Below are 19,256 nucleotides of genomic sequence, written 5' to 3' on the forward strand. Positions count from 1 at the left end.
CGGATTATTTCGGCCAATGTTTAAGATATTCTACTAGAAAGGCATTGAGTTTATTGAGGAATACTTCTAATCAGACAGGTGCCAGAACAGTGAACTTATCCTAGAACGATATACCACTTGTGACTAGGCATAAATTCATAATAACCATAAAAGACACTTTAACGTCAGAATTCTCTAACTTTCCTTAAAGATTTATATCTTGAAAAGTCTTTAATAAAATGAAAATGAAACATAATATTATTCAACAGCTTTGTCCTACCTCTAGATGCTACTCTGCAATTTTAAACGTGCTGTCAGCGTAAAGGCTCAACATTGACCTGGCTTCGGTTGCTTCGGACCACAGCATCCTTGCTTCATTTGTGAATGATACAGCCGAGCACGAGATAAACACTGGACCCAAAACGAATGGCCTACAAGAGAAAACTTTGCGCCAGGAAGTACAAACATAAAACACAATGTCTTAGTTGATCGTGAAAGAATTTTATTGCCCCCTCTGCATATAAAATTAGGTTTGATGAAACAGTTTGTTAAAGCTATTGACAAAAACGGAGAATGTTTTAAATATATTTGTTCAAAATTTCCCAAGTTGTCCGATGCAAATTAAAAGAAGGAGTTTTTGTTGGTCCCGACATTAGATTTTTATGCAGAGACGAAAACTTTCAAAATTCTATGACACTTATCGATAAGAAAGCGTGGACTTCATTTATCATTTTCAAGTTATCGAAAAGTTCTTGGGAAATAAGAAAGTTTCAGACTATGAGAACATTGTCACATAAATGCTACAAAATTTTCGTATTCTAGGATGCAATATGAGTTTAAAAGTACATTTTTTATTCGCTCATCTTGACCAATTTTCAGGAAATCTTGGAGCTGTTAGCGAAGAGCAAGGGGAATGTTTCCACCAAGATATTAAGCAGATGGAAAGACGTTATCAGGATAAATGGAGCGTATCCATGATGGCTGACTACGCAGTTTTTTGACAAAAAGGAAAATATTTTTTTTCATACACAATATGCAGTTGTTTTTATTTTGAGCATTACTCTTATTTTTAAAATGTATTAATAAATTTTTAAGTAGTAAGTATTTATAAGCACATCTAGTGTTTTTTTAATTTTTTAATTTGCTAAAATATCTTACGTGATAGAAAAAATTGGTTTGCAGATTTGGAATCAGCTCACCAAAATTATATAAAATCAGTTGTCAAATTTAAATCATCTTTCAAAAAGTTTTTTTTTGTAGACTTGTGGTAAAGTTCTGTTTTTCCCCGGTTTTCCCAAAACTACCTTAATAAGTTTGCTAGGCGTACAATTAAGTTTGACGGCAGTTCTGTTAGTTATATGGTCTGGTACTGAAACCTTTTTGGCATTTCATTTTGATCAGCTGTTTGATCTTGTTTGGGGAGGTGTGTGTTAGTCTTAGTGCCCCTTTTCCTTCTTAGTATTCGGCTTCTTCTTTCCAATGCCTCCCTAAATTCTAAGTCCTTATTGGTTGGTAGTTACTCATTCAGTTCTCTTAGGCTGTCATAGAATTGGTTTTTTGTCCTTTCGCAGTACTTTTAAAGGCTTCAAAAACGCCAATTTGTAGGGATTCACCTGCTAGATATAATTGTCCCAGTTGTCGTTCCTGACTTTTTATTTAAGCTATTTAGCTCGTTAGCAATTCTGCTCTTGGTTTCTCGTCCGGTTGGCTATTCTCCTGTGCAAGTTTTTTCTTAGATCAATTCTTTTATATTATTGCTGATGTCCCTGAACCTTCCTTTGGTGGTGGTGTTGTTTCCTCCTTGCTGTTGGCTTCTATGGCGTTTTGTATGTTTTTTTTTCTGATTTTAAGGCATCATCCTCTAGTTTCTGTTTGGGATTTATTGTAGCAAGTACTGCTCCTGTTGATTCGCTCATTACTCTCTGGTAGTTTGGCCATCTTGTCCGTTTTTTCTTATGGGGTTACAGGTAGTTTGTTACTACAAGTACAATTGGGTTATGAGTTAAGTCCCCTTCATTCGCAGATTGTACTTCGTGTTGTTGACCCACGTTGTATGGAATTGCTATGTCTTGGTAGGTGGGAATCTGTCACCTCCATGTAAATATATTGGTTCCATTGGTCCAGTTACTATTGTATTGTGTCTGTCCTCGAGATAGCTACATAACAACCATTACGGGACTTCTTATTTAGAACTACTCTCCTAAAAGTAACATTTTCTCTATACAGTCCTGAAATCATACCTTACTAATCGATACTTTTAGGACCGATACAATAAAGCTGTATTTATATTATCTTTAATTGTGCCCTAAGTTCAAATTATCGGGGCACCTTATTAACATGCTTTATCTTCCAACTAAGAATTCCATGTTTTTATAAAAATAAAAGGCTTTTTTCAATTAAAATTTTTATTGTAACAAATTATTTTTATAATCCGATAAAAAGAATGTGTTAAGTTTATCCATTTAAAAATATCAAAGGTTATGTTTGACTAAATAAATTTAAAATAAGGCTCAAAAGGTTAATTTTTCTCAGTAATTTATTTAGGAATATTTAAGCTTAATTTTGAATCGAATTGGTAAGAGGGAACAACTTTTTTGAAGTAATTCTGAATTTATTAATATCTTTAAGGTAAATCAAATTGTATGGTAATCTTCTTTCAATGACTCCTTTATGTAAGTTTCCAGATGTTTCTTGATGTACTCAATTCTGTCATAACATAAAATCTTGATAAGTGATTTATTTAGAAAAGATGAGCAGTTTTTTGCAAAATAGAGTATAAGAGAATTGAATATAATAAAATTACTTTGTTGAGATCTAAAGACATTTTACTGCTTTTTAGGTAATGCTGTATCGAGCTAGTAAAAATAAACGTAATTGGGGTTGATTATGCATTAAATATTTCTTTGGTTGGTAAGTCAGTCACTCCCACACAAGAATTAAGGAGGCAAATATAACAAAATCTAACTGGCTATTTATAATTTTTAAGTTTATTTAAAATACAAATTTTATTGAAATGAAATACGTTGAAGCCCTTTTGATTAGGCTTTACGTATACAGGACAGTTATTTTTTAGGAATCTAAAACAAAATTTAAACAGGCTGATTCAAAACTAAACTTTATTTTTCTATATGTCGTCTATTTGAGATGCTTTCCAAAATTCCAAAGCATATATACAGTGTGTATCAACCAAATTGAATAATTTCGATAACAAATAAAGGGCCCATACATTTTTTTCACCAATAGGAGTGTGGAATGACATCTTTTACGGTTGGTGCTCCTAGGTGATTGTGGCTGGTTGCATTGATCACATACCAAGGGGCGTCAGCTATCATACGCAATATTTTTGATTGGATTTGAAGCCCCAGAGTTCTTCGCCGTAAGCCCATATTGGTTTTAGTATGACTTTGTAAAGCAGTATTTTGTTCTTCAATGACAGTGCTGTGACTTTCTGCCAAGTGACCAATTCATTTGTTTCAATTTTATATTAAGCTAAATTTTTTTAATGCGTTTATGTGTTGCTTCCGGGTGAGCTTTCGGACCAAATGCAACCCAAGGTATTTGATCTCTAGCAGGAATAGATGCGTTTTTTAGACTAACTTGTGGATAGGTGCGTCTGCTTGTTGTTAATGTCATTTGCGCTGATTTTTCGTTGTTGACTTTAATTTTCCATTTTGTCAAAAAATTCTCTAATGTAAACGGGTAATTTTGCAGCTTTTCACATGGTTTGTCTGCAGTAATAATAGGTATGTAATCAGTAAAGATTAGGTACAGGAAGGGACCGAGAACACTTCCCTGAGGAACTCTGGATTAGATCGAGGGATAGGTTGAGAAATTATTATTGATTTTTACTTGGAACGAACATTAGTTAATATAGGACTTCAGGATAAGGTACATATCAGTTATATACAGTTTATCAAAAGCCTGCTGAATATCGAGAAATACTGAGGCATACGTAGTCTTTTATTTCAAACGCCTCTTTATTTTTTTTACTATTCTATGACACTGTTTGGTTGTTGTATATTTTTAACGGAAACCAAACTGATGTTCGAGTATTATGTTCTCGAGTGGTAGAGTTTTGTTTATTTTATTTATTAGGAATCTTTCAAATATCTTGGACATCAAGGGTAACAAGCTTATCAGACGATAGGAAGAAAGTTCTGTAGGCAATTTACCTAAGCCACCAATCAGTATAATATGAGCATATTTCCACTGGATTAAAAAATGGCTTAACTGCAGCATTTTATTGTAGATAATAGTAAGCATGAGAACTGCTTTTTTGGGTAGATGTTTTAGAATTCTCCTATCGATTAAATCGTATCCTGGGGCTTTGTGAGAATTGGTACTCATTATTATGCTGCGAACCTCGAATGGTGAGAATGCTTTTATTCGAGGTCATAGTTGGCAAGGTGTATCTAGATATTCGCTAACCACATCATCATTTATTTTTTGACCCAAATATGGAGTAAATATATTTTCTAAACATTCTGAAAATACATTAGCTTTTTCATTGTTAGTTAATGGCCAACTTTTATCAGGTTTTCTTATTAGAGGCATTGGTAGTGTCTCTCGGATTGCTATTCTCTCTTCTCATTATGTGTCCATACCATCTAATTCTTTGTGGTTTTATTGCTCTAACTATGTTCTCTTGACCCATCCATTCTTTTATTTCGTGATTCATCCATCCTCTTCGTTTTCCCGCTTTGGTCACAGTATTTTTCTGATAATCTTCCTCTCAAAAGCTTTAATTTGCTCTTCTTCTCTTACTGTTAGTATAAATGTTTCTGCAGCCTATACTGCTATTGGTCTTATGATCGTTTTGTAGATTTTAATCAACACTTAATCACGGGATAGATTAGGTATCTCTCATCAATAGATAGATACCTAATAAGGATATATTAAATGGTCTCAGAATTTTAAATAATGCATTTTTGTTAAATATTATCTGAATGAGATTGATTTTTTTTGCAGTGTACACTTAGACCATATAAGTGTCCGCTGGTTTTAGCTCTTAAGTATTCTTGAAATGCCAGTGCTATGACTTGTTGACTGCGATTTTCCGACACTCGAATAGAATTTAACTTATATATAAATAATAAACAAATCACTTAAACTACCGGAATTTAAATAGATATGAATCAACCTCGTATATATTGCTTATTTAAAAACTCGATTAAAGTCTTTTTTATTAGGAATTGTGTGTTTTTATTTTTTAACATAAAGTTCTTTATATTTGGCCCTACTTTTAAAGAAGTCTTATCTTTTTATTTTGTTCTGCGTAACATTCTACAGAAAACGAAAACAAAATTATTCGTCTGAGTGAAACACAGTGAAACCGTAGATTCTTAAAAAGGAGAAAGACAAAACAGTCATATTTTCATATATGTAGTATATTACTCCTTTGTATTCTTTAGTAGTTCGGTTCTGAAACCAAGTTTGTAGTTCAAATAATATGTCTTGCATTTTGTTTGTTTCCCGTGATAACAACATGACATATAAAAGATCATGATAGTCCTTATGGTTTCTTTTCAGTTGCTGATAAAACGGACAGAAATGGAATACTTATTATATGTGGTCACCGTCTTGCAAGTGACAACAGTAATTCAGTTGCTTTTCGCTTCGTAATAAAGTGGAAATAATTGGTGAATTACAAGTTAGACAATTCAAAAGAGTTTTAAAAAGCTAGTTAGACCAATTTAGACCACTATATAGACGTGGTTGACAGTTGAAATGTGTAGTATGAGATAATACAAAAAGACTATCATCTAGGGATTCATCAATTTTTTAGTGGAAATATGTTTAAATAAACAATCAAAACGTCAAAATCATTATTTGGCTCATAACTTAAAAACATAAAAATAAAATAAAATAAAATATTTAATAAAAATTTAATAAACAATGAAAATGAGCCCAACCGTTGCAGTGTTGGCATTTTACCCATTCCTTACCATGCCGTTCATTGGAGTGGCTGGAAACAATATAAGTACTGAGCATCATCATCATTTGACGAGTCTTCTTCTTATTCCTTTTTACCTTATTGGCGTCCTTTTTTCTTACTTTAGCTGTCTCTTCTTAAAGTGCGATCTTCTCTGGTATTTCTGTTAATATAGTTGTTTTCCTCCTTCTTCTATTTATGGTATTGTTCTTAGTAGTCGTAGGAGCTTTTGGAAAAAAGCGAATACTTTTCAATAGCTCCTTAAAAGTATTTAACTTGTCGGTTTCTCTAGATGTTGTTGCAACCATTTTGGACGCTGTTCAGTTCTCGCCAGTTCTATCGGATATATATTGAAGTGGTTCCTTATAGGTAGATGGCAATGATGGCACAGGTTCTCTTAGGGCAAATTGAATGAGGGTAGAATCATATGTTTTGTTAATGAGTAAAGATCTTTAAATATATCCCTATTAAACGGAAATATCGCAGTCACTTTAAAACCACTTAGTATATTGGTTGGAGAAGCAGCTTCGGATAGTGCTCTACCGACAAATCTAGGTAAGTCATAAATGGTCATAGTTTGACCAAGATTATTCTTCATCCAAGCATCCATACAATTATTATAGATAAGATTTTAGTGGTCCTCAGATACTGCGGTCTAAGGGTTGTAATTTGATCGATGTGTGGGAAAGAAAAGATAGAAGAGCGATTAACTTCTCCGATTGAACTAACTGGAGCTCTAGTCATAAAGTATGGTTTGAACCGCTTCCTTATGAATAGAAACATTGGCGCAACCGTATTCCCCTATGGCGTTGATAGCCAGGCAAAGAGTTACTACCGGACCTCTTTCTGCAGATGTAACGGCTCCTACTTGTTTTGTTTCTTTGTTGATACAATTTTGGTCATCTCTTGCACCGCAATTGACCGCAGCTTTCACGTCCGCTCCCGTACGCTCCGCACTATCACTAGTTGCAGCTTCTTTTGTAACTTTGTCTGCCTCTTCATTTTCTTGAATTCCAATATGGAATGGTATCCAGAAGAATAAAGTGTATTCTGTCACAATAATTATTACAACACGGTCTTACTTACAAGTTCAACAATTTTCGAAGTGAAAACCAAAACAAAAAACGTATTAAAAACCTTTAATATACCTTTTAGGCCTATTAGGCCTTATTACAAATAAAACAGGCCTTAATAATTATTTGGAAGTTATTTTCTTGTGGCATCCTAATAGAATTCTTTAATTTACCATTTTTACTGGGAATAGACTTTAACAAATTATTGACAAAAAGTGTATTCATGGGAATTATGAACCACGCTATTACATGATAATAAAACAAACACTGTTTTTATTTTTTATTGTATTTCATCGTCGTTTTAAATCGATTAGCTAAATATTAGTTTCATGAGAAGTCTGGATTCAAACTGTTAAAAACGTAAAGTTGAAAAGGTTATACTAAGCCTTTTTATTAACTATCAGTAAAAGGGAAGTATCTAGTAAAATATGTTAAGGTGGCACCAGTTATACTCGTCACCACAAACATTGTTTGTGAGAATGTATGCCGCAGTTGCAGACGAATTTAATGTCAGACATAAACAATTCTAGACTATGGACTAGAAACCCCGATAAAAATCTACATTTTATATACTTTTTGATCAACTTCAGTCATTTTTATTTTGTCAAACAGTGTTTTGTGCTTTCGACTGCGTCTATGAAATTTTCATTATCAAGAAAGCATATAAATAAGCCCGTCTGTAGATCTCAGCAATCTCGGACGAGAGTCAGTATATCACGTGTCCAATTATCTAGCAAAATGACTAAAATTACCTACTAATAAAATTTAAAAGTATAAGGCAGATTTAACCGAATTGAGTAAAGTTAGGTGGAGTGTAAATAGCAAGGTAGATTAAAGTAGGCAAAATACAGAAGAACTAAAAGGTACAGGGTTCATTATTTTCAGCGAAATAAAAATAGTTTCTCAGGTCTTGAACCATTTGGTGATAAATCTTGCAAACTCAAATTTTAGGGCAGCTTTAAGAACATATTGATTATTATATTTCAGCGTATGACCATGTTAAAGATCAACGTGAAGCTGATAAAAGTCATTTCTACGATAAGTCAAATATAATTTGTACTGCAATACATGTTTTGACGTCATTCTGATACTAATAGATTTTAATGCCAAGATTGACAAGAAAGATTTCATTAGAATTTTAGCAGAGGCTTCTATTATTTCTTCTTGTATCTGGTTAATGTACTGTTCAATCTGGCACTGGAAAAAGTAATACGTATGTCACAAATCACAACCACTGGTTCAATATATAATAAATCAGTGCAAATCCTAGTCTATGCTGACGATATCAATATTATTGGGAGAACGGAAAACGCTGTACGAGAGTCGTATATACCATTAAAAGAATCAGCTACAAAAATGGGTTTAATAATAAACAACAACTAAACGAAGTATATAAAAAATAAGCACGCAACCACAAATTCTACGGCCACTTGTTACAGAAAACGACGTCATCGAAGCAGTGAACGAATTTGTATACTTGGGAGCGCTCCTTAACACTGAAAATAATACTATTGTAGAGATAAACCGCAGAATTTGTACGGCCAACAGATGCTATTTTGACTCAATCTCCTCCTTAAATCCACAATTATATCGAGAAATACAAAAATAAAACTCTACAAAACAATAATATGCCCAGTCCTAACATATGGTTCAGAGACCTGGACTCTAACAAAAAATAATGAAAACATGTTAGAATGTTTCGAAAGAAATGTACTAAGGCGAATCTATGGAGCAATGAATGACAATGGAGTGTGAAGAAGACGATATAACTTCGAACTTTATAGAATATACCAGGAACCTGATGCCATAAAACATATTAAGGTAGGACGTCTGAGGTGGATAGGGCATATTAAGCGGATGGAATAAAATGACCTAGCTAGAAAAATGCTTCTTGATATACCCATTGGTCAAAGAAGAAGAGAAAGAGCCAGAACAACATTCCTCGATAACATCGATGAAGACATGAGAAATACGGAAATACGTGCTTGGCGGAGAAAGGCGATGGATAGGGACGACTGGAGAGAAATCTTAAGGAGGCTAGAACCCACGCAGGGTTTTAAAGCCAGAATGATGATGATCTGGTTGGTGTCAGAATTTTTTTTTGACTTTTATTTATTTCGGTCTTTATTAATAACCATTTGGAATCCATTTCAGTATGTTGCAGAATCTCTGCATTAATTTTGTTGTTCATTTATTAATCGATTATTGATTTCATCTGTAAGGCGTTGTCTTGTGTGGGTTCTTTGTGGGTTAGTCATACTGCGTAGAGCTACAAACACAGCAATAATGGGAACAAGGATACAAGAAGTGTCTCGAACAGATTTCTACAAACGGAAGAGTAAGCTTTTTAAAAAAGGGTGTTGACAACATTCAAAACTTAAACCAACATGATCCATAGGTTTGTAAACTTAAGAAGACTTGAGCATGTAGAAAGAATCAGAGGAAAAATTTTTACAGATGGAAGGACCAATGAGGTGAGGTAGACCCAGGAAGCAAATATTGCAGGATGTAGAGGAGGATTTGAGAGCAATAGACAGTGGAGAGATGCAGTGAAAAAGAGAGGAGACCTCAATGTGTTTTAGAGCTGAGGATGTATGGATTTATGTCTGTATATCTCCAGTATATCTAGTTTGGTCTAAGTTTAAATATTTTGCCACGAATAATCCAAACAAACTTTTAAAACCCTTAAGCTTTAGTACCCCCAAATTACCTCACTATGTATTTTTATATTCTTTGAAGAATGTAAAAAACCAACTCCAAAATTTATAAATTTTAATTTATAAATATTTATAAATATTTCTAGATAACTATTATACATCTTTAAAAATAATTTTTTCTCAGATTTTATTGAGCTCACATGTACATTTTCTGTTTTTAACCTATAACATTTAACAAGAGGTATTTGATGTAGAAGATAAAGCACATATTTCAACCAAACTGTACTTAAACCTGTCCAGCTTTATTTCTTCTTGATGTTCTATCAAACGTACAAACTACAACTTTACACTAGGGATTTTACCTTTATTCCGAATTTTTCAAGTATCAGCAATTTTAACTAGAATTTGCGCTGAATTGAGTTTTACAATGGCGATCACGATTTTTAGAACGAATATTGATATTATATAGTATATGTTACCTGACGGATTGTGAAGTCTGCAAAATGTATACGTAAGATAACTAGAGTTTTATTCAAATATTACATTTTAACGCAAAATATTCTCTTAGGTAGAAATATGATGAGCAAAGGTTATTTTGAATTATATTTTTAATTTAATTAAACACACTATTTTGTTTTCCTGTGTTACTGTTTCCCGGATACAGTGTTTTCCGGGTTTATACCTTTTGTTAGGACGAAATAATGCCAATGCCAATAATTGAGAGTATGGTTTTGTTAGTACTATTTTTAGTTTTTAAATGAGACCCTTATATCATACTCTATCGAAAACTTGAGCAGCATCCAGAAAGACAGCTGAACAAACTTTCTTTGATTTTTCGTGTCATCACTGATGTATCGTGGTTTATTCCAAATGCAGACATTTACAATGCTCCTTAAAAGCAGTGATAAATATTTTAAACGACAGGAAAAAAAAACACCCCAAAACGTTAGCAGTAAATTTATTGGACAACTAAATGGATTAAACATTAAAATACCTTTTGACTTACCATGTAGAAAATAGGTCTCTAGACTTAGTTAGTTATTAGTGATAAACTCACTAGGAGTTAATATTCGTTGGACTAAAACTCTTGCTTACATAATATGTTCGTTCAACAAAAATGCTTAGTGTTACTTGCTTGTATGTAACAGATTGTAATTTAAAACAAATAAAAAAAAGAAGATAGATTATGTGCTACTTCATTGTTCCACCAAGGTACTGATGGTCTTTTTCAGAGCTTCGTTTTACCTATATTTTTTATTTAATTAGACGACCAGTTAGCAGTCCTTAATTTTCAGGGTTGATAAATTGGACAATTAGGAGATTAATTTTCATTTGATGATATGCCGATGAGAAAGTGATCACTGTCATATAACGATTTTGAAGTATTTCACGTGAGAAATAGTTGATAAGGATTAACTACATAGTAATCGACCTATGGCGAAAAATAAGCTGTTATAGGAGTTATATCTGATAGGTTCCTCTGTATCAAGTAATGGTAGATCAGAATAGTCGATGACATCTTTTATTAAACTAAGGTATTTGTCGGTTTTAAGGCTCATATCCCTTAAAATTATTTTTGGGTTTAGAATTTGATAAAGATGGTTATTTAGTTCTTGTATGTCTAGCTCGCTAGGATGTGGTAAATAAATGTTGCATATTATGAATATATTTTTGGCATGTAATACTAACTGCTACAGACTCGAGATTTGTACTTAATGCAATTTGTTTTAGCTTCTAGGTCTCTTCTTACAAAGATAGCTACTCCGCCACTGGTCTGTTATCCTATTTTGTTTTTTGGCAAACATTGATAAGTTTGAAGATTTATATTAGCTTTTTTAAAATGAGTTTTTTGAAGACATAAGATCTTAGGGCATAATTCATTTATTAAAAGTTTTAACTGTTCTAAATGGATATCAAACCCATTACAATATCACTGAAAAATAAAGGAATCAGACATGTTTGAATTATATTGGGGTTAAGTTTCTTTTTTAACCTGTTATTATTTTTTATTTTGAATTGTGGTATCAGCAAATAAAATTAAAGTTTTCAATTAACTCGGCAGTTTCATTTGAGAAATATTTTGACGTTATTTCAGGATGTTTGACATATAGTGTGTTTTTCAGTGAGTCACATATTCCATTATAGGTTAGAAAAAATGGTGGTAATTTATTTTCTATTTTGTATTTGGATATTACGTGCATTTGCTTAATATGTTAATATGTTTTGGGGCGTTTCTGGGTGAATTAACTTTGTTAGAGTATTCAGCTTCCTGTTGACCAATAATCTTGCATTTTAAACTGTTAAATCCTTCTATAGAAAGGTTTAATAAGTAAGTGATATTGTTATTAGAGATGATGAAACAATCAGAAAGACTACACACATATTTTCTAGGTGTGATAAATATTTGCCTTCTAAAACTTAAGATATGGCTGTATTCGCTTTCATGCATTTCTACTTTCAGAAAAGTTAGTTTTAGGCGGCGTTGATACCTTTATATGTAGTTCATGTTCAATTAACGTGTTTGGAACAGTAGGTCAAGAATTTGATATTAATAGTCTTTGATCTGGAGTGATAAGTCTTCTTATTTCTAATTCAGTTTGTTTTATATTAAGATACTTGTGGAAATAAAGCAGTTAATCAACTGTGTTTTAACAAAGATATAAAAATATCCTATTTTTGGCGATTCTGAAAGCGGAGGATACGTTACGTGGACCAACTACTTAAGCGACTTCTGTGATCTAGCCATTAACTTTGGTTCCTTCAATACTGGATCTTTTGTTGGATCTTTGATGGGTTGATAACATGGTGTTTTTCGAAGTCATGATTGATTAATATCAGAGACGCTAGAAGGCCGGCCCTGTCACCGAAATAAAAACTGGTGTGGATCCCGACCCAAAATTAGTTTTATGTCTATTCTTTCGGTAGTTTATAGGTTATATTATTATTAATATAGATATTATGGGGTGATTTTTGGTACTCACGTCGCGTTTGCTAGGTTGGCAAGGAGGTTGGAGTATAACTATGTGGTGGAAGTAACAAAATAATTTTAAATTTTGAATTTAGCATTTAACAACTAATTAATTTCAGAACAATTTACAACGTGATCACTGTCAGGACCGTACTTTAAATAAAATTGCTGTTCTTTGAATATTCTCCCTTACTATCAAGTAGACACCATCGTTGAGATATATCCTTCGTACGATAAAGGAAACTTACAAATTAATATGCCTTTATTTGTGATTAAAAATAAATAAATTTTATTTTATTTTTGTCATTTTGATGTAAAAAAAATATATTTTGCAGGTTGTTCGTGCTGCAAGTCCTGTTTTGCTTCGAGTGATAGCACTGGGCGCCTTCTTTATCTACAGTACTGTAAGTTTTCAATTATTACATTATTAAATATTAGGTTGAATGCTCGGGTAAATGAACTTTGATCAAATAAAAGGCATATATCGAGCACAGTTTAATTAAATCTTGCCCAAGTACTTTCGATCCCTAGATCATCTTCAGGGGCATCTGAACTTCGAGTTTTTATTGAAGTTAATCAATTTCTTTAGTTAAAAAAACGTTTCTTGGCTTATTTCAGATGCCCATGAAGATGATCTAGGGATCGAAAGTTCTTGGGCAAGATTAAATTAAACTGTGCTCGATATATGCTTTTTATTTGATCAAAGTTTATTACATTATTCTTTAAAATAAATTATAATACTTGTAAAGTAGGCTAGTCAAGTAATTCGTTTCAGAACAAACCCCTGTAAAATAGGAAGTATGGGCATGAAAATATGAATTTATGTGAAAAGTATTAGCTTAAAATAACGACGGCAATGTTTAAACAAAAACGCCGTTATTTTAAACTCATACTTTTGTCACAAATCCATATATTCATACCAAAACAAGGTATGAATATATTCATTCAGAAGATTCGTTCTGAAACGAATTACTTTACATTTTATTTTTTGTTTATTGGATTGAAGGCATTATATACAGTATTAATTTTTATAAATGACAATTTCTGTAAAAATTATTTATAAACTTAGATTCGCTTTTAATAAAATAAAAAAAAAATAATAATAAAAAGCAGCCAAGAAAATGAATTAACAAATTTTTCTTCTTCGGGTTTTTTCTCCAGTCAGATCATCGTTATTTCAACCTTATTAGCAACATTTCTAAAGAGTTAGAATGGGGTGCTACCTTAATTACCCTCTGCCCTTGCAGAATCGTTATAAGTACGGCATATTTTTCTCCTCACACTGCATTATCTAAATATTGTTTTGAATTTCTATTCTAGATCAAATTGCGTTCGTCTGATCTCTATTTTCCATTAACCCAATTCTTTATTATATATATATATATATATATATATATATATATATATATATATATATATATATATATATATAAGAATTACTGGATATTAGTGACTGTCAATATAAACAAACAACACAGTTTATTAGGGTTGCAGTCAGAAAATTGGCCGGGAGGATAATGAAACACTCTTATGACTTTTTGTCTAGCTTTCGGAATGGTTTTATTCCTTTTTCAAGACACTGTAATAAGAAAAAGTGTAAATATTTATAAAATATCACAAATCTTCAGTGCAACTTACTAGTCGTTGAGATTATTTATAGAAGCATAGACACTCAACATTAATAACACACACATAAAATATAAAATAGAGGACAAAATACATTTTAAAATTCTTTAAAATTCAGGTAAAAATAGTAAAAATTTTGTTGTCATCTTTTACTGGTGTGTTTTAACTCTGGCACATAGAGAACAAAAAGAAAAAATCCTATGATTAAAAAGTAATTAGGTGTACTTAATATCATATTTCTTTTTAAGAAATACTAGAGGCCCATCTTAGGTGATTTTAATTTTTAAACCTGTCTTAATGGTATGCAACATGTTATGCATATAACTGTAATTTGTGTGGGTACGGGTGCAGGTAGATATTAATTTTATTTTGGATGTTTTTCCAGTAAGTAACAATAAATGTTGCTCAGTTTATCTATGTCTGACTTTTTATTGATGCAAGATGTACTCGATTTTATGGAACACATTTCCAAGAAAACACGTTTTGAATGGTTCTTTTCCTTTGCCAAAATACAGGAACCCTCGAAATTAAATTCATGTTTCAACGTTAATGCATGTTCTGTCAATGAAATTCAAATGCATGTGCATTGACAGAACATGCATTAACGTTGAAACATGAATTTAATTTCGAGGATTCCTGTATTTTGGCAAAGGAAAAGAACCATTCAAAACGTGTTTTCTTGGAAATGTGTTCCATAAAATCGAGTACATCTTGCATCAATAAAAAGTCAGACATAGATAAACTGAGCAACATTTATTGTTACTTACTGGAAAAACATCCAAAATAAAATTAATATCTACCTGCACCCGTACCCACACAAATTACAATTATATGCATAACATGTTGCATACCATTAAGACAGGTTTAAAAATTAAAATCACCTAAGATGGGCCTCTAGTATTTCTTAAACAGAAATATGATATTAAGTACACCTAATTACTTTTTAATCATAGGATTTTTTCTTTTTGTTCTCTATGTGCCAGAGTTAAAACACACCAGTAAAAGATGACAACAAAATTTTTACTATTTTTACCTGAATTTTAAAGAATTTTAAAATGTATTTTGTCCACTATTTTATATTTTATGTGTGTGTTATTAATGTTGAGTGTCTATGCTTTTATAAATAATCTCAACGACTAGTAAGTTGCACTGAAGATTTGTGATATTTTATAAATATTTACACTTTTTCTTATTACAGTGTCTTGAAAAAGGAATAAAACCATTCCGAAAGCTAGACAAAAGTCATAAGAATGTTTCATTAACATCCCGGCCAATTTTCTGACTGCAACCCTAATAAACTGTGTTGTTTGTATATATATATATATATATATATATATATATATATATATATATTAAAGATCTATCGCTGTTAGACTTTAGGAATAAAAGGATTTAACATGTGTCATATACAAATTAAGTCAAATATGTTGGCATGACTCTGGACACAAAGGTGCGTTGGAAAGCGTAAGTGAAAAGGACTTGCCAAAATTCAAAATAACCAACAATAATATAGAACTGTACATTACAGCCCTCTAACTCAGAAAATACAACAAGCCAAACAAATTTTAGTTGTGCTTTTCATATAGTATAAAAGTATTAAAATATAAATAAAAAGAATCTTTCTGTAAGCCACTGTTTTAGAAACAATAGAACATTAAGTAGTTTTGCTCAAAGACAAAAATGCGAAACAATTGCTAACAGAAAAGGGAAAACACAATACTGCCTTTCTGTAACATCTTACACAGCATCCTCTCAATTTGCTTCTAATAAAAAACTTGTCAATTCTCTTTTATTTGGGGATGGCTTATTACAGTTGAAACGCGAACACTTTATTTTTTCGTGTCAGTTAGAAAATGGGAAAGTTTACCCTTTGTAAAGTTGTAAAAATTATGAACGGTTACAGCGTTTTATGAGTCAAGCAAATTGATAGAAATAAAATATTTGTTTTTTAGCATTGAAATTATGCATGTATATGGCCTTCTTTATTTTGATAAGGTTTGATATATGTACAGTGGGGGTTTAATATGGGACAGTGGTTTAGTTGGATTGACAGAAAAAATACACAAACACACACACAGTGATCAACCCCACCCCTAAGGAACATGTGTATAGCATTGTAAAGTGCGATCCACATGTCCGAAGATCAAACCGGTCACACTTCGCTATTGAAGTGGTACCTATCTGACCCCCAGTCTTTTTCTCCACCCCTTCTCAACGTGTGACTTATGTGAGGAGGCTTATGATATGAACGTTACTTCGGGTGTCCTGAATAATGGAACACCCTCTGTTTTTCTTGACTATGGTTAAGCCACCTAGCTGTATGGGTAGCACACATATAGGCTTTTCTCCTTATTTACTTTACTGATTTTATTGAGGTTACTCTACTGAACAGCGGAATTTGGGGCCTTAACGAAAAAAGTGTGTGTTTCGAACAGAGAACCACCAGCGTAAGTTGACGATTCTCTGTCCAAAATCACTCAGCCGCCAATTTGGCAAAATAAATTTTGTTCTCCTCGCCGGCTGGGCGATCGAGCGTTCAGGCCACCGAGTCCAAGTTTGTCTCACATGACCTCGATGCTCAGGTATCGCGAAAAGGTCTTCAATTGACCTGCCTAATTGCAGTGGTGGGGAATTCTTTTTTAAGAAGAATGTAGTTGTTAAATCAGCTGTATTTAATTTATTAATAATTTTGGCATTATAAATGCAGCGATAATGTTGGATTGGAAAGTATTTACTTGCCAGATATTCTCTGCGTTATGAGAGTGGATTTTCAGAGGCTAGAACTAGTGTGGCTTTATTTGGAGTGCTTTTCATCAACTTTAACATAATTTTCAAAACAAACTGGATTCTATTGAGTTTACGTAAATTAGTTATCCTATCTGACCCACCTGTTCACGGAATTAGAATTTGAACAACTACAGTCAGACGAACGACTACATCCATCCTACCACAACCATGTTTATAGCCGAGTTGTATTTTGTGTAGAATGGATGAGGTTTTGTACAACTTAACATCGTCTTTGTTATTATTTTTTTGTACAGACAAGAGTATAACCCAGATATATCCTTTGAGATCAAAGGATAGTTATTCTTACAAGTCAAGAGAAGAGCATTTCTCGAGTTTTTGGCCGCATGGACCGATTTTTATTCATATTGGTATACAAATCCTGCTAGTGACAACTATTCCTCGGCCATACTGAAACCACATAAATATAATTGGCCCGCCTAATTAACGAACTCTATATTCCATTGCGATGAATCTTGCCAACATACGAAAATTATGAACCTTGCAATAATTTTTACTGCAGAGAAATACATTTTTACATCATCAGAAGCATTAACAAAGAAAGGGGATACTGAATGGGATACAAAGAAATTAAAATACTCTGTTACGCACACGACGCAATATTGATAGCCCAAGATGAAGATAGTCTGCAAAAACTGGTCCGCAGATTTGACATAAGAGCAAAAGAATGTAATATGACAAGCTCATCTCAGCGCATTCTTCGTAAACTGTAACTGTGTGTCACAGTTTTTATCTATGACTACGAATGAAGGGTAAGTTTTTAGGAATACAAGCATCGGCGCTTCTATTGATTGCTCTATTCATAGTAAGTGCCATTTCATAACAGTTTTCAGAGTATACAACATTTTTAGTCCCGTTTAAAATATGCCCTGGAATAATTCCTAGTTGGCCTTCTCTAAAATTCATTTCCGTGTTGGATAGACAATGATAGAAGGTACAACTCTTAAGAAACCATATTTTGCCGTCCTTACTACTGCATCTTGTTGTCATTCATCTTATGTATATGATCTTTCCATTCTACTCTTCTATTTATTACCCAGTTTTTGATATTCTCCAACTTACATCTACGTCGTATATCTGTACTTCTAGCTCTGTTCCATAGTGTCTAACCACCAATTTTTCTACCAAGAATATTCATCTCTGCTGTTTCTAACATCCTTTTTGTCCTCTTCCGCGTATATTATTATTGGTCTGATGACTGTTTTGTAAATTCTGCCTTTTATTTCTTTCCCGATATTTTTTTTTCCGTTTATCTGTTCTCCTTTGCATTATTTCTTGAAAAGTTAAATTGTTTGCTTTCTTTAATTTTTTATCCTTTATACCAATATATAGTTTTTGTATTTTAGTTACGTATGGCTGGTACTCCAAAATTACAGAAGTAAATAGAAACGTCCTGTTAATTTTTTTGGGCAGTTTATTCTCAAGTTATTTATTTTATCACAATGTAAAGTCCCATTAAGTAAAAATTAAATATTCATCAAGAGAAATATTAATTACACGATTTTTTATGTTTTTTTAACAAAAATTTAATTATTATTATACCAATGTTCTTTGTTTTTTAACCTTATCATTATTAATACAAACCACGCTGTAATGATTAATGAATTTTATCTCTGGGTTTTAATTTAATAATTTTACATCCGTAAATAGCAGATAAATCAGCATTTACCACGCATATTTGCTTCAGTTTTATCCTCGTTTTAATCTTCCCGTTTAAAATGAACTTTATTTCCTTAAATAGCTTTTAACCCATCATTTACCTTATCAACTTGACCTTTTCAATGTGGCACAGGCTTATGGTTGAATGGGGATGTTATCTTGCATAAAATCTTTGTATCCAGATTTTCCTCTCGATTTGTTACCTATGCAGAAACTTCCATTTATTCGCAAGAGATAAGCTTCCATTTAATATTTTTAATATTTGCCAACATAGGTACACATGAAGTAAATATATAAAAATTAACTGAAATAAAATAAAAAATTTAAGGTAATTAATTACGAACATTTATTACACTTTTCGTATATTTTACATGCTTACTATTACAAACTATTAATAAACTCATATGTCTTTTTTAATACTATGGTTCTGACATAGTAACGTTATAAACGTCACATCTTTATTATTTTATATTTAAATAATTATTTTATTTTAATTTCTTTATTAATGTATTAATTCCTTACCCTTCAGTTTGGCGCCCTCTTTCTCTTTCTGTCCC

At 32.2% G+C, this 19,256-nt stretch overlaps 1 protein-coding gene across 2 annotated transcripts in view; it reads left to right on the plus strand.

Moving 5' to 3' along the window:
* LOC140452001 (probable G-protein coupled receptor CG31760) overlaps positions 1-19,256 on the plus strand; it is a 1,472,120-nt gene that overhangs the window by 941,429 nt on the left and 511,435 nt on the right. For both annotated transcript variants that reach the window (XM_072546009.1, XM_072546010.1), the window contains exon 6: positions 12,945-13,013. In XM_072546009.1, the coding sequence (XP_072402110.1) occupies positions 12,945-13,013 (69 nt within the window). The remainder of the gene's footprint in view (positions 1-12,944; positions 13,014-19,256) is intronic.

Source organism: Diabrotica undecimpunctata, chromosome 10 (genome assembly GCF_040954645.1).
Source record: "Diabrotica undecimpunctata isolate CICGRU chromosome 10, icDiaUnde3, whole genome shotgun sequence".
Lineage (NCBI taxonomy): Eukaryota > Metazoa > Arthropoda > Insecta > Coleoptera > Chrysomelidae > Diabrotica > Diabrotica undecimpunctata.